This window comes from Oncorhynchus tshawytscha, linkage group LG12 (assembly GCF_018296145.1).
Source record: "Oncorhynchus tshawytscha isolate Ot180627B linkage group LG12, Otsh_v2.0, whole genome shotgun sequence".
Classification (NCBI taxonomy): Eukaryota; Metazoa; Chordata; class Actinopteri; order Salmoniformes; family Salmonidae; genus Oncorhynchus; species Oncorhynchus tshawytscha.
In genome coordinates this window covers 73,936,259-73,952,267 of record NC_056440.1, presented here as the reverse complement: position 1 = coordinate 73,952,267, position 16,009 = coordinate 73,936,259, and the positions used below count along the sequence as shown (strand labels likewise).

Below are 16,009 nucleotides of genomic sequence, written 5' to 3'. Positions count from 1 at the left end.
CCATATCACCTCCACCCTACCTGACACCCTTGACCCACTCCAATTTGCTTACCGCCCAAATAGGTCCACAGACGATGCAATCTCAACCACACTGCACACTGCCCTAACCCATCTGGACAAGAGGAATACCTATGTGAGAATGCTGTTCATCGACTACAGCTCGGCATTCAACACCATAGTACCCTCCAAGCTCGTCATCAAGCTCGAGACCCTGGGTCTCGACCCCGCCCTGTGCAACTGGGTACTGGACTTCCTGACGGCCGCCCCCAGGTGGTGAGGGTAGGCAACAACATCTCCTCCCCGCTGATCCTCAACACTGGGGCCCCACAAGGGTGCGTTCTGAGCCCCCTCCTGTACTCCCTGTTCACCCACGACTGCGTGGCCATGCACGCCTCCAACTCAATCATCAAGTTTGCGGACGACACAACAGTGGTAGGCTTGATTACCAACAACAACGAGACGGCCTACAGGGAGGAGGTGAGGGCCCTCGGAGTGTGGTGTCAGGAAAATAACCTCACACTCAACGTCAACAAAACTAAGGAGATGATTGTGGACTTCAGGAAACAGCAGAGGGAACACCCCCATCCACATCGATGGAACAGTAGTGGAGAGGGTAGCAAGTTTTAAGTTCCTCGGCATACACATCACAGACAAACTGAATTGGTCCACTCACACAGACAGCATCGTGAGGAAGGCGCAGCAGCGCCTCTTCAACCTCAGGAGGCTGAAGAAATTCGGCTTGTCACCAAAAGCACTCACAAACTTCTACAGATGCACAATCGAGAGCATCCTGGCGGGCTGTATCACCGCCTGGTATGGCAACTGCACCGCCCTCAACCGTAAGGCTCTCCAGAGGGTAGTGAGGTCTGCACAACGCATCACCGGGGGCAAACTACCTGCCCTCCAGGACACCTACACCACCCGATGCTACAGGAAGGCCATAAAGATCATCAAGGACATCAACCACCCGAGCCACTGCCTGTTCACCCCGCTGTCATCCAGAAGGCGAGGTCAGTACAGGTGCATCAAAGCTGGGACCGAGAGACTGAAAAACAGCTTCTATCTCAAGGCCATCAGACTGTTAAACAGCCACCACTAACATTGAGTGGCTACTGCCAACACACTGTCAATGACACTGACTCTACTCCAGCCACTTTAATCATGGGAATTGATGGGAAATTATGTAAATATATCACTAGCCACTTTAAACAATGCTACCTTATATAATGTTACTTACCCTACATTGTTCATCTCATATGCATACGTTGATACTGTACTCTATATCATCGACTGCATCCTTATGTAATACATGTATCACTAGCCACTTTAACTATGCCACTTGGTTTACATACTTATCTCATATGTATATACTGTACTCGATATCATCTACTGTATCTTGCCTATGCTGCTCTGTACCATCACTCATTCATATATCCTTATGTACATATTCTTTATCCCCTTACACTGTGTATAAGACAGTAGTTTTTTTTTGGAATTGTTAGTTAGATTACTTGCTCGTTATTACTGCATTGTCGGAACTAGAAGCACAAGCATTTCGCTACACTCGCATTAACATCTGCTAACCATGTGTATGTGACAAATAAAATTTGATTTGATTTGATTTGATTTGGTTGTCTAAGAGCACCAACCACAGCCAACTCCATTCAGACAGAGGACAATTATACTGAACAGATGGAAAATATGGACGTTAGCAGAGCCATATACAGCTGAAGTCAGAGTTTACATACATCTTAGCCAAATACATTTAAACTCAGTTTTTCACAATTCCTGACATTTAATCCTAGTAATAATTCCCTGTTTTAGGTCAGTTAGGATCACCACTTTATTTTAAGAATGTGAAATGTCAGAATAATAGGAGAGAGAATGATTTATTTCAGCTTTTATTTCTTCCATCACATTCCCAGTGGGTCAGAAGTTTACATACACTCAATTAGTATTTGGTAGCATTGCCTTTAAATAGTTTAACTTGGGTCAAACCGTTCAGATAGCCTTCCACAAGCTTCCCACAATAAGTTGAGTGAATTTTGGCCCATTCCTCCTGACAGAGCTTCTGTAACTGAGTCAGGTTTGTAGGCCTCCTTGCTCACACACTCTTTTTCAGTTCTGTCCACAAATTTTCTATGTGATTGAGGTCGGGGCTTTGTGATGGCCACTCCAATACCTTGACTTTGTTGTTCTTTAGCCATTTTGCCACAACTTTGGAAGTATGCTTGGGGTCATTGTCCACTTGGAAGACCTATTTGCGACCAAGCTTTAACTTACTGACTGATATCTTGAGATGTTGCTTCAATATATCCACCTTATTTTGTGAAGTGCACCAGTCCCTCCTGCAGCAAAGCACCCCCACAACATGATGCAGCCACTCCTGTGCTTCACGGTTGGGATGGTGTTCTTCAGCTTGCAAGCTTCCCCCTTTTTCCTCCAAACATAACAATGGTCATTATGGCCAAACAGTTATATTTTTGTTCCATCAGACCAGAGGACATTTCTCCAAAAAGTACGATCTTTGTGGCTTCTTCCTTGCTGAGCGGTCTTTCAGGTTATGTTGATATAGGACTCGATTTACTGTGGATATAGATACTTTTGTACCCGTTTCCTCCAGCATCTTAACAAGATTATTTGCTGTTGTTTTGGGATTGATTTGCACTTCTTGCACCAAAGTACGTTCATCTCTAGGTGAAAGAACGCTTCTCCTTCTTGAGCAGTATGATGGCTGCATGGTCCCATGGTGTTTATTCTTGTGTACTATTGTTTGTACAGATGAACGTGATACCTTCAGGTGTTTGGAAATTGCTCCCAAGGATGAACTGGACTTGTCGTGGTCTACAATTTATTTTCTGAGGTCTTGGCTGATTTCTTTTGATTTTCCCATGATGTCAAGCAAAGAGGCACCGTGTTTGGAGGTAGGCCTTGAAATACATCCACAGGTATACCTCCAATTGACTCAAATGATATCAATTAGCCCATCAGAAGCTTCTAAAGCCGTGAAATCATTTTCTGGAATTTTCCAAGCTGTTTAAAGGCACAGTCAACTTAGTGTATGTAAACTTCTGACCCACTGGAATTGTGATACAGTGAAATATAAGTGAAAGAATCTGTCTGTAAACAATTGTTGGGAAAATTACTTCTATCATGCACAAAGTAGATGTCTTAAACGACTTGTCAAAACTATAGTTTGTGAAAAAGAAATTTGTGGAGTTGTTGAAAAACTAGTTTTAATGACTCCAACCTAAGTGTATGTAAACTTCTGACTTCAACTGTCCATACACATAGCAGAGCCTTTTATAGAGATATTCAGTCGTGGCCAAAAGTTTTGAAAATGACACAAATATTAATTTTCACAAAGTCTGCTGCCTCAGTTTGTATGATGGCAATTTGCATATACTCCAGAATATTATGAAGAGTGATCAGATGAATCGCAATTAATTGCAAAGTCCCTCTTTGACATGCAAATGAACTGAATCCCCCAAAAAACATTTCCACTGCATTTCAGCTCTGCCACAAAAGGACCAGCTGACATCATGTCAGTGATTCTCTCATTAACACAGGTGTGAGTGTTGACAAGGACAAGGCTGGATATCACTCTGTCATGCTGATTGAGTTCGAATAACAGACTGGAAGCTTCAAAAGGAGGGTGGTGCTTGGAATCATTGTTCTTCCTCTGTCAATCATGGTTACCTGCAAGGAAACAAGTGCCTTCCTCATTGCTTTGCACAAAAAGGGCTTCACAGGCAAGGATATTGCCGCCAGTAAGATTGCACCTAAATCAACCATTTATCGGATCATCAAGAACTTCAAGGAGAGCGGTTCAATTGCTGTGAAGGCGGCTTCAGGGCGCCCAAGAAAGTCCAGCAAGCGCCAGGATCGTCTCCTAAAGTTGATTCAGCTGCAGGATCGGGGCACCACCAGTACAGAGCTTGCTCAGGAATGGCAGCAGGCAAGATGTGAGTGAGGCAAAAGACTTTTGGAGGACGGCCTGGTGTCAAGAAGGGCAGCAAAGAAGCCACTTCTCTCCAGGAAAAACATCAGGGACAGACTGATATTCTGCAAAAGGTACAGGGATTGCACTGCTGAGGACTGGGCTAAAGTCATTTTCTCTGATGAATCCCCTTTCCGATTGTTTGGGGCATCTGGAAAAAAGCTTGTCCGGAGAAGACAAGGTGAGCGCTACCATCAGTCCTGTGTCATGTCAACAGTAAAGCATCCTGAGACCATTCATGTGTGGGGTTGCTTCTCAGCCAAGGGAGTGGGCTCACTCACAATTTTGCCTAAGAACACAGCCATGAATAAAGAATGGTACCAACACGTCCTCTGAGAGCAACTTCTTCCAACCATCCAGGAACAGTTTGGTGACAAACAATGCCTTTCCAAGCATGATGGAGCACCTTGCCATGAGGCAAAAGTGATAACTAAGTGGCTCGGGGAACAAAATATCAATTTTGGGTCCATGGCCAGGAAACTCCCCAGACCTTAATCCCATTGAGAACTTGTGGTCAATCCTCAAGAGGTGGGTGGACAAACAAAACCCCACAAATTCTGACAAACTCCAAGCATTGATTATGCAAGATGGGCTGCCATCAGTCAGGATATGGCCCAGAAGTTAATTGACAACATGCCAGGGCAGATTGCAGAGGTCTTGAAAAAGAAGCGCCAACACTGCAAATATTGACTCTTTGCATCAACTTCATGTAATTATCAATCAAATCCTTTGACAGTTATGAAATGCTTGTAATTATACTTCAGTATTCCATCGTAACATCTGACAAAAATATCTAGATACTGAAGCAGCAAACGTTGTGGAAATTAATATTTGTGTCATTCTCAAAAATGTTGGCCACGACTGTATAGTAGCTTCATCCCTATATGGCTCTGCACATTATTGTACTGAAGTCCCCCACTCACCTGGGCTAGCCTCTGCTGGCTCTCTGCGTCACCGGGAGAGACCAGGGCCTGCTTGGCCTCATGGATCAGCATGGCCGAGCCTTCCATAACATCACAGGCTGAATCCAACATGGACGCCGCTACCTGAGGGTTGGTGGTAGAGGCTGCCACGCCCCGCGCTGCCTGGGCTAGAGTCTTCAGGGCCTGGGCTGTCTCTCTGGCTGCTAACCCTGGAGGTAAATATACAAATGGTGAGTAGGGTTTGGAATGCTACAAATAAAGAAGAGTTATTAAGGAAGTAGCTCCCTCTCCGCTGCCGCGCGGCAAGCTCCCTCTCCGCTGCCGCGCGGCAAGCTCCTCTCCGCTGCCGCGCGGCAAGCTCCTCTCCGCTGCCGCGCGGCAAGCTCCCTCTCCGCTACCGATGCACCAAGTCTGGAACCAACAGGACCCCGAACAGCTTCTACTCCCAAGCCATTAGACTACTAAATAGTTAACAAAATAGCTACCCAGACTATCTGCATTGACCCTCTTTGCACCAACTCGTACTTCTGTACATTGACTCGGTACTGGTACCCGTGTATTATGCCATGTTATCATTACTCATTGTGTATTTATTCCTTGTGTTCTTATTTTTTTCTATATTTTTCTCTCTGCATTGTTGGGAAGGGCCCATAGTAAACATTTTACTGTCAGTCTACACCTGTTGTTTACCAAGCATGTGACAAATGTATTAAATGAAAAGGACTGTTTATATTCAGATGTGTCAAACATCCACAAACATTCAGAAGATTGAATTAAGCCTTAATAAATGCATTTTATGACCTCCGATATCCATAGCCCTCTCATGTTGACAGTGTGCTATACCAGGTAGCAAGAGCCTCTGGTTTAGTTTCATAAGGTCTAAACTATGACTGCCTCAACAAGGGAATGCAACATTTCAGCTTCAACACAAGGAATCTAGTAAATTGAATCAGCTTGCATTACCCCATTAATCTAGACAAGATTACTGAAGGAATGTCACATCTATTGAAGTAGGGGAAGGATTTCTTCTGCTTTAGTCTTTGTGCTACTTTCCAGAGAGTAAAGGTTGAATCTAATCTACTATTGACCTTGAAGCATCAAAATATGTTGAAGCTTTCAGTAGTAACAGTAAAATATGTGGTCAAAAGTGAAATGTACTATTATAGACACATCCTGGTGGTGCTATGGAGTTTGCTATTTAGCGGTATTTCTCTAATTAGAATGGGAGCCCCAGGGCAGTAGTACAGTACCTGTGTAGTGTTCATTGCCCTGTGCAGCACAGGTGAGCAGCTGAGCCATGGAGGATCCCACAGACTTGGAGGTGCTGCCCAGATCCCGAGCACACTGCTCCATCTGCAGAGAGAACAGAACACAGTACATCAGACAACCAGACAAACAGACTCAGCAATGGATGAAAGAGTAATCAGTAGAAGTAATGAGACGTTGATTAATTCAATGAATCAGATTTCCCTGACCGATTCTCCAGGTAGTGGTTTCAGCTGCATGTCTATGGCAGCCATCTTGGCGTCTTGGAGCTCAGTCTTCAGAGTCTGGACGGCTGTGAGAGCTGAGTGGATCTCCATGGGGCCGCAGGCTTCGTGGGCCTAAAGAGCACAAGGAGAGAGCAGACCATTGAATTGGTCATTCTAGACTGACAGTTTTTATCCCATCTGAGCTGGTATTTATTGCCCTAGTCTATCAGAAGCTGGCTAGTCCTAACAGGGGATAGGTACCCTCACAAAGTGACAGAGGTGAGCGACAGGTATGACTTAAGTGTGTGTGTGTGTGTGTATATGTACCTTCTGTGCTACGGTTCTGAGCTCTGCCAGGCTGGTGGCCAGGTTTTTGGCACACTGACCCAGCTGCATAGCAGCGGCCTGGTCCATCACCGTGGGAACAGACGACTTCGCTGATGTCACCATCTTACTGCCAGGCTGTCATGACAGAAACAGGAATGTCAAATGTCAACAGAGAAATGTCAAATTCATCCCAAGAAGATGTTTGGTACCAGAGAATGTCTTTATTTGAATCTATTATGACTACAAAACCCAGCCTTGCCCAAGTATTAGACATCATCATCATCATCAATAATATATCTTTAGAAGCTTTCAAGCACACACTCACACGTATATCAGCACTGTACAATATATTGGGATCCCTTCATTCAATATGTGGTGAGAATAGGAGCCAGACTGGCACTGGTGGAGTACCTGTAGGAAGTTCTGACTGGTGGTGATGAGGGCTAGCTGGGTAGTGAGGTCTTCAGGCTGGGCCTGGCTGCCCCTTACCCCCTGGACCAGCCGGGGAATGTGGTCTGCCATGGCCTAGTGAGCCGCACACATACAGTATTCAACCACAGTTTCTATATAGCTGTAGCACCCATATAGCTGTATATAGCTGTAGCACCTACTGTATAACTACAGTAGGCATAGAAATTGTTCAATGCAAGCAACTGGCAATGTCCCCTGGCATTAAGAGATTATCCCCAGTACCTTGCAGCTCTGCACTAATTGCTGGTGAGCGGCGGTGTTCTTGTTGGAGGTTGCTGCATTCTGGGAGGCAGCGATGGTCTGGGTGGCTGCAGCTGCAGCTTGCTTGGCGGCATTCTGTTGGAATGTCACACACGTCAGGCATGTTTAGAATCACTGCCTCGACGAATCAAAACACACACACAAGATGCCTCTCAAATGGCACCCCATTCCCTTTATAGTGCACTTATTTTTGCCAGGAGGCCCATGGTCAAAAGAACCGTACTAAAGGGAATAGAGTGCCATTTGGGAGGCAGACAGTCTCCGTTTAGAGCCAGGGTTCCTCAGGTCAGAGGTCAAATATTTGTCGTGCCATCTTTAATGTCGGGCAGTAGGGTTCAAACAATCTCCTGATTTGGTATTTTATTAGGATCCCCATTAGCTGTTGTGAGAGCCTCTGACCCACTCAAAACATAAACAATACAGAACATTAACAGACAAGAACAGCTCAAGGACAAAACTTCAACTTAAAAAAGGCACACGTTGCCTCCATATCAAGAGGCAACGTACATACATACACGCACAAACTATTTAGGTCAAATAGGGAAGGTGTTGCGTTATTGGTTTTTTGAAACCAGGTTTGCTGTTCATTTGAGCAGTATGAGTTGGAACGCAGTTCCATACAATAATGGCTCGATATAATACTGTACGCTTTCTTGAATCGGATCTGGATTTGGGGACTGAAAAGACCCCTGGTGGCATGCCTGCGTGTGTCAGAGCTCTGTGTAAGTTGACGATGCAAACCATCTGGGATTTTCAACATGTTTCTTATAAAAAGAAGTGATGCAATCAGTCTCTTCTCAACTCTTAGCCAAGAGAGTCTGACACACATAGTATTTATATCCTCCTTCTGGTTACAATAAAAAGCAAGGTGTGTCTCTGTTCTGGGCCAGCGGCAGCTTATCTAGGTCTTTTCTTGCAGCACTCGACCACATAATAATCAAGGTAAGACAAAACTAAAGCCTGCAGAACTTGCTTTGTGGAGTGTTTTGTCCAAAAAAGCAGAGCATCTCTTTATTACGGACAGACCTCTTCCCTTCTCTTTATTAGACAGACAGACCTCTCCCCTTCTCTTTATTACAGACAGACCTCTCCCCATCTCTTTATTACAGACAGACCTCTCCCCATCTCTTTATTACGGACAGACCTCTCCCCATCTCTTTATTACAGACAGACCTCTCCCCATCTCTTTATTACAGACAGACCTCTCCCCATCTCTTTATTACAGACAGACCTCTCCCCATCTCTTTATTACAGACAGACCTCTCCCCATCTCTTTATTACGGACAGACCTCTCCCCATCTCTTTATTACAGACAGACCTCTCCCCATCTCTTTATTACAGACAGACCTCTCCCCTTCTCTTTATTACAGACAGACCTCTCCCCTTCTCTTTATTACAGACAGACCTACAGACAGACCTCTCCCCTTCTCTTTATTACAGACTCCCCATCTCTTTATTACAGACAGACCTCTCCCCATCTCTTTATTACAGACAGATCTCTTTATTACAGACAGACCTCTCCCCATCTCTTTATTACGGACAGACCTCTCCCCTTCTCTTTATTACAGACAGACCTCTCCCCATCTCTTTATTACAGACAGACCTCTCCCCATCTCTTTATTACAGACAGACCTCTTCCCTTCTCTTTATTACGGACAGACCTCTTCCCTTCTCTTTATTACGGACAGACCTTTTACCTTCTCTTTATTACAGACAGACCTCTCCCCTTCTCTTTATTACAGACAGACCTCTCCCCTTCTCTTTATTACAGACAGACCTCCCCCATCTCTTTATTACAGACAGACCTCTCCCCATCTCTTTATTACGGACAGACCTCTCCCCTTCTCTTTATTACAGACAGACCTCTCCCCATCTCTTTATTACAGACAGACCTCTCCCCATCTCTTTATTACGGACAGACCTCTCCCCTTCTCTTTATTACAGACAGACCTCTCCCCTTCTCTTTATTACAGACATACCTCTCCCCTTCTCTTTATTACAGACAGACCTCTCCCCATCTCTTTATTACGGACAGACCTCTCCCCATCTCTTTATTATGGACAGACCTCTCCCCATCTCTTTATTACGGACAGACCTCTCCCCATCTCTTTATTACGGACAGACCTCTCCCCATTTTTACAACCATTGCACCTATATGTTTTGACCATGACCGTTTACAATCTAAGGTAACATCAAGTAATTTAGTCTCCTCAACTTGTTAAACAACCACACCATTCATTACCAGATTCAGCTGACGTCTAGAACTTAGGGAATGAGTTGTACCAAATACAATGCTCTTAGCTTTAGGACCAGTTTATTACTAGCCACCGATTATAAAACAGACTGCAACTCTTTGTTAAGGGTTTCAGTGAATTAATTAGCTGTGGTTGCTGATGCGTATATGGTTGAATCATCAGCATTCATGGACAAATATGCTTTGTTTAATGCCAGTGGCAGGTCATTGGTAAAAATATAAAAGAGTAGAGGGCCTAGAGAGCTGCCCTGCGGTACACCACACTTTACATGTTTGACAGAGAAGCTTCCATTAAATAAAATCCTTTGAATTCTATTAAATAGAGGGCTCTGAATCCACGATATGGCAGAGATTGAAAAGCCACAACACAAGTTCTCTCAGCAACAGGTTATGGTCAATACTATCAAAGGCTGCACTTAAATCTAACAGTACCACTCCCACAATCTTCTTATAAAACAATCAGTAATTTGTGTCAGTGCAGTACATGTTGAGTGCCCTTCTCTATAAGCATGCTGAACGTCTGTTGTTAATTTGTTTATAGAGAAATAGCACTGTATTTGGTCAAACCATTTTTTCCAACAGTTTGCTAAGAGCTGGCAGCAAGTTGATAGGTCTGCTGTTAGAACCAGTAAAGGCCGCTTTATGTGATCGATACATGGACAATCTTGTTTAGGGCTGTGGTGGTCACAAAATTTCGTCAGCCGGTGACTGTCAAGCAAATAACTGCCGGTTTCACGGTAATTGACCATTAATTAACAAACACATTTAGCATCTCCTGGCTTCCACACACAGCCTCCAAGCCATTTTAAAAAGTCCAATAAATCCATGTAATATAGCCTCCCCCTTCACAATAAATCCATTATTTATTTTAGACAGGTCTAAAGAAGCATGATAAGAAAATGTAGTCTATTTCAGAAGAAAAGAATAGCATGCTCGGAGTTGTCCTTATGTTAGGTCCTGATGTGGCCATGCCAAATGGCTGTGGGCTACACTACTTAATTTAGCAGATATGATTTGATTATAATTCTGTGGCATTATTTTATATTATTTTATAGTATGAAGAATACAATTGAACAAAACTGAATAAAATATAAATATTTTCTCCAAAACGATTTGAGGGAGTGAGCACATGCGCACACACACTATTCTGTGTTGAGCGGTTAAAGAAATAGGTTCTCCTATATGCGTAATTTAGATGTGTTAATGGAACTTTAGTTGTTCTACAAACAGTGGGCTATGTTTATGTTTAGATTTTTAATACAATGCAAGGCTGCATGATGAGACTAATGATGATTTGATAAACTCTCGACAGGCATGAGCTCGGCTTTGTTTTTGCACAGGCTGTACACACGCCAATAGTCTCTCATTCACAATTTGACAAGCACTTGATAATGCCTCGAATTTCAGTGGCATCCCCTTCGTGGCCGTAATGCACCCTAAAAGAATCCATGCCTTTTGCAGTGCTGCGTTGTGCCCTTCTCCCTGAGTGTGCAACACAATCCGAAGCATCTCTCACTCACACGCCTCTCTGTCATATCCAGTTCCGAGGTGCATATTGAAGATATTGAAAGAACTGTCCACATTTACTTTTCGTCACAAGATGAGCAGGTCTAACGAACTGCAAAAGCACTAGCCTATATCAATCTACTATCTCCCATGGTACAAAAGTCAACCTATTCTATTCTTTGCAAGAAATAAATATTCCATGAATCACTCAGTGTGTGTAAGTGAATCAGTGTGTGTAAGTGAGTCTGTGTGTGTAAGTGAGTCTGTGTGTGTAAGTGAGTCTGTGTGCTGTGGGGTTGAAGTTACAAACCCATAGGCTTTGCTCTCTCATCCCTTCCAGGGTTTTGGGAGGGAGGGTGGATAACGAGCCTGTCAAAGCGGATGTAAGCAATGTCCCCACCCACTCTGGCAGCTTTCATGGCCAAGATAAGTTCATTCCTCTTCTGGTGCACAGCTTCAGGATAGTCCTCATTGAGGAAGGCACACATTCCTCTCAAGTTCTTGGCTCTTTCCAGAACAGCTACCTTGTCCTTTTTAAAACATTTATTTTTAATTTCTGCTTTATTGAACAAGTTAGGCTAGTTGAGAACAAGTTCTCATTTACAACTGAGACCTGGCCAAGATAGAGTTAAGCAGTGCGACACAAACAGAGTTACACATGGGATAAATAAACGTACAGTCAATAACACAATAGTCTATATACAGTGTGTGCAATAAACCTCAAGAACTTGACCACTACGGGCCTGTCACCTGGGCCGGTGGTGGGCTTTCCAGTTCTGTGGGCGCGCTCCAGCTCAATCTTCTTGGAGTCCATCTTCAGTTTCTCCGCGATCATTTCCCTCACTTTGTCCTCAGACTCCATCCAGGTCTCATGTGGCGATTCTGCAATTACGTCCACAACCATGTTGTTCCGCCTTGATTGTCCCTTGAGATAATTTTTTGAGATCCTGGACCTCTCTGTCAGGTCGTCCATTCTTTTATTAGTTGAGTCCACCAGTATTTGGACAAAACACTACAAGCCATTTTCTTGTTGTTGAAACTGCATGTAGAATTTTTCGTTGTTGTTGTTGTTGTTCATTCACCTGTGACAGAGAGACACACCACTGTCCTCAACAGTACTCCTGCCAGCTTTGGTCTTTGTCATGGTACCTAGCAACGTAGGTTACGCTGTTACTCCTCACAGTTCCAGATAGGGCAGGTCGCAGGGAAGATTGAAAACAACAAACAGCAGGGATCTAGACAGCCACAAGCCCGGGACAATCTGTTATCCCTGCCACAGGCTGCGTTCAAGCCCTCAAGAAAACCCTGCTAGCTTGATAGGCAGCTAGCAAGCAGCTACATCAAATAGCTCCTCAGAACCGGTGTTGGTCGGCAGGATCACTGGACAGAGAGTAGCAGACCCAGCAACTGATGCCAACTGCGTCCCGGGATCCAAACTCAAAAAAGGTAGCTAGATACTAAGAAACTTTTTAACACACTTTCAAAACACCAAACCGAGCTCACCCTCATTCCGCGTTCAACAGTCATATGTAAAATGCTCCTTTTACATTTCAGTGGCTAGTAGGATGACGATCGAAGAATGATACTGGATGGTCTCTACTTTCATATGAAGGAAAACCTACAAGGACTTCTCAGAATGTAAACAGGAAGGGAAAGGAAGTTTCTGTAACAGTTGAATGTACCCAGAGTACACTGTAGCTCTCCAAACACACTCAGTAATGTCCTGTACTGTATATAACTGTTCTTGCATGGTTTACATCAACAGTTGGAAATAATAGCTCTGGTAATGTAATCACCTCTTCACGTTAACCTAAAGCCCAAAATAATACAGCATATCAAAAATACTACTTCTAGACTTTCACTCAAAGCCTGTTGTTTTCCATGCGACTGACAATGTGGTGTGTATGTAGATCAAGATCTATGATGAGGAGACGCAAGTGGAAGTGCCTGCTTACTCAGCCCCAGAGCCATATACAGAGTTTGGCAAACCCATTTATGGGATGCCACCTTAGCACCAAACTCGCGGAGCCACCCATAGGTATACTGTACATATATGGCTCTGCCCAGCCTAGCTCAGACTCATCCAACTGACCTCTAGCCTGTTAATGAGCTTCTTCTTGATGGCGTTCTGAGCTGCAGCGTTGGTGGCCACGCGCAACCCCTCAGCCGCCTCCCTCAGTCTCTGCTGCTGGTCTTCGTTCTCTGGGTATGCCGCTGCGCCCTGTTACACACACACACACACAAAGGAAGACACCTCATCCATCATTAAACTGGAGCAGATGGAGATGCATCCAGGGAAAGTACTAGAGTCCAACTGTAATCATGTCCGTTTGTAATGACAGCAGCTCTTCTTTGTCTATCTATCAACATCTTGTTTATGAGGAAACATCAAGATTCCTTTTCATTACCTCCTCCTCTGGCTCCAGCTCCCTTTACCTCTCTCGGTCTCTCCAGCTGTCTCTGATTGTACGTGACTGGGTTCAGTTCACACAAACCAATATCCCTAAGAGCCTCTGTGCGTCCTATTGTTGAGGGAATGAAGAGAATCTAGAGCCTAAGCCTCCATGCCATTTAGTTAATTAATCAGCCAGGCGCTTCCCTCACCTGCTGCTGAATGTAACCCTCTACAGTACATTACAGCAGCCATCTTATAGCTCTCTAATACACACACACTAAAAACATACCACCCACAGCCCCAAGGTGATGTTTATAGTAAGCCCAGACTAATGTGAAGAGACATTACAGTACTAATTCCTCAAGAGTAGAGGGGAATAATGTGATTGACTGTTGAAATGCAAAAACGTTTTTTTCATAACAGTGTGTCATGTTAGGCAGCCCAGTACAGGCTATCATTGATACTATTCGCTGCTTCCTGTACGCCAGGTTAACTGTCACTTATGTGTGATCAGAAATTGTCACTGAAGGGAAAACCAATCGTATCCTAATAATAAAAGGGATTGGAAATGAAAACAGAGTAGTGTCCGAAATTAAACCACATGGCTAATGTCCAGATATGCCGCCGCCGCCCGCCCCCCCAGGTTACAACCAGGGATCAGCCAATGTTGACAGCAACCCTGGAGCAATTAGGGTTAAGTACCTTGCTCAACGGCAGATTGACAGATTTTTCACCTTTTGGTTACCTGCCCAACGCTCTAACTGCTAGGCTACCTGCAACTAGGGGTAGTGCTATAGTGCTGAATACAGCCCCCTTTCTGACAGTTACCAAGGAAACAGTGGCTGGGCAAATCCTTCACTGATAGTGATAAAGATTAGCTGCTATAATGTGATTAATGTGGAATCAAAGCATCTAACCAGCTGTAAGATACGGCCCCATTTAGCATTCATGATGGCAGGGACATTAATACTTGTCTGTAAGGCTGAGGAGCAGATGAAGAATCAAGTGGACTGCCTGAATAAAAGTAGACTGATATTTAACTACACAACCAGGAAGCACCCAAATAGCAGTGGAAAAAGCTCCAGTTTGAATGAATGTAATCAAATGCAATACAACCCCATTTGGATAACCATATCAAACATACATGAAATGCATGTCAATGTAAATTGTAAATAAGAATTTGTTAGCTGACTTGCCTAGTTAAATAAAGGTTCAATAAAAAACAAAAGAAAAACAATACACTGGCAGCTCTACGAATTACAACCTGTAGTTTTTCACTGGAAATTGCAATTTTTAGAGAAAGTATGACATAGAAAGGGTTTAGACTAGCCAAATTCTTTCAGACCCCATAGCGATGCCTGTCCTCCTTCAGTCAGTGAGAACCGCTCAGTCTCTTGGTCTCTGAGTGGTGTTTAAATAGGAAGGCCACCATAGCTGGACAAAGCGGTACAATCAGTGATACCTCAGAGGTCACTGGTGGTTCATTAGTGATGAGGTCACTTCATGGGAACATGGTGATCTGAGGGACAACACGGGACATCCTGCTGTGGCCATACACTGCTCTGAAAGACATTCTGGGATTCAAAAACAGACGTCTCTCTCTAGGGTCAGCAGCCGGGTCCTATTTTCCCCAGAACATCCAGGCAGACAACGAAAAGGTCACCTTGTGTGGAAAACAACGGACAGGACAGATCATCGTTCTTGGAAGGGAGTTTGAGGAATTTCACTGCTCTAGTTGTGTAGAGGACGAATCGGTAATATTCTACTTTAGTACAACCTACCGTTTGGACAACTCCTCTAGTACATACATAATGGAGAATCTATGCTCTAACCAAGGGGAGTCAAACACATCCCACGGAGGGCCTAATGTGTGCAGGTTTTTAGTGTTTCCATTCAATTGAGACCGCTCTTGCTGTCTCCGCCTGGCCGGTTCCCCTCTCTCCAATGGGATTCTCTGCCTCTAACCCTATTACAGGGGCTGAGTCACTGGCTTACTGGTGCTCTTCCATGCCATCCCTAGGAGGGGTGCGTCACTTGAGTGGTTTGAGTCACTGACGTGATCTTCCTGTCTGGGTTGTGCCGTGGGGAAGAACTTTGTGGGCTATACTCTGCCATGTCTCAGGATGGTAAGTTGGTGGTTGAAGATATCCCTCTAGTGGTGTGGGGGCTGTGCTTTGGCAAAGTGCGTGGGGTTATATCCTGCCTGTTTGGCCCTGTCCGGGGGTATCGTCGGTCTCCCGACCCCTAATGTCTCAGCCTCCAGTATTTATGCTGCAGTAGTTTGTGTCGGGGGGCTTGGGTCAGTCTGTTATATCTGGAGTATTTCTCCTGTCTTATCCGGTGTCCTGTGTGAATTGAAGTAGGCTCTCTCCAATTCGCCCTCTCTTTCGGAGGACCTGA

The 16,009-nt window shown here is 44.4% G+C and overlaps 1 protein-coding gene across 1 annotated transcript in view; it reads right to left on the bottom strand.

Annotated features, from left to right (window-relative positions):
- The window catches only part of LOC112237383 (talin-2), a 145,572-nt gene that overhangs the window by 35,420 nt on the left and 94,143 nt on the right, over positions 1-16,009 (bottom strand). The window contains exons 22-28 of the mRNA XM_042331122.1: positions 13,307-13,435; positions 7,416-7,529; positions 7,134-7,247; positions 6,723-6,857; positions 6,399-6,527; positions 6,174-6,276; positions 4,924-5,132 (exon numbers count right to left, since the gene is read on the bottom strand). Coding sequence (XP_042187056.1) covers positions 4,924-5,132; positions 6,174-6,276; positions 6,399-6,527; positions 6,723-6,857; positions 7,134-7,247; positions 7,416-7,529; positions 13,307-13,435 — 933 coding nt within the window. The remainder of the gene's footprint in view (positions 1-4,923; positions 5,133-6,173; positions 6,277-6,398; positions 6,528-6,722; positions 6,858-7,133; positions 7,248-7,415; positions 7,530-13,306; positions 13,436-16,009) is intronic.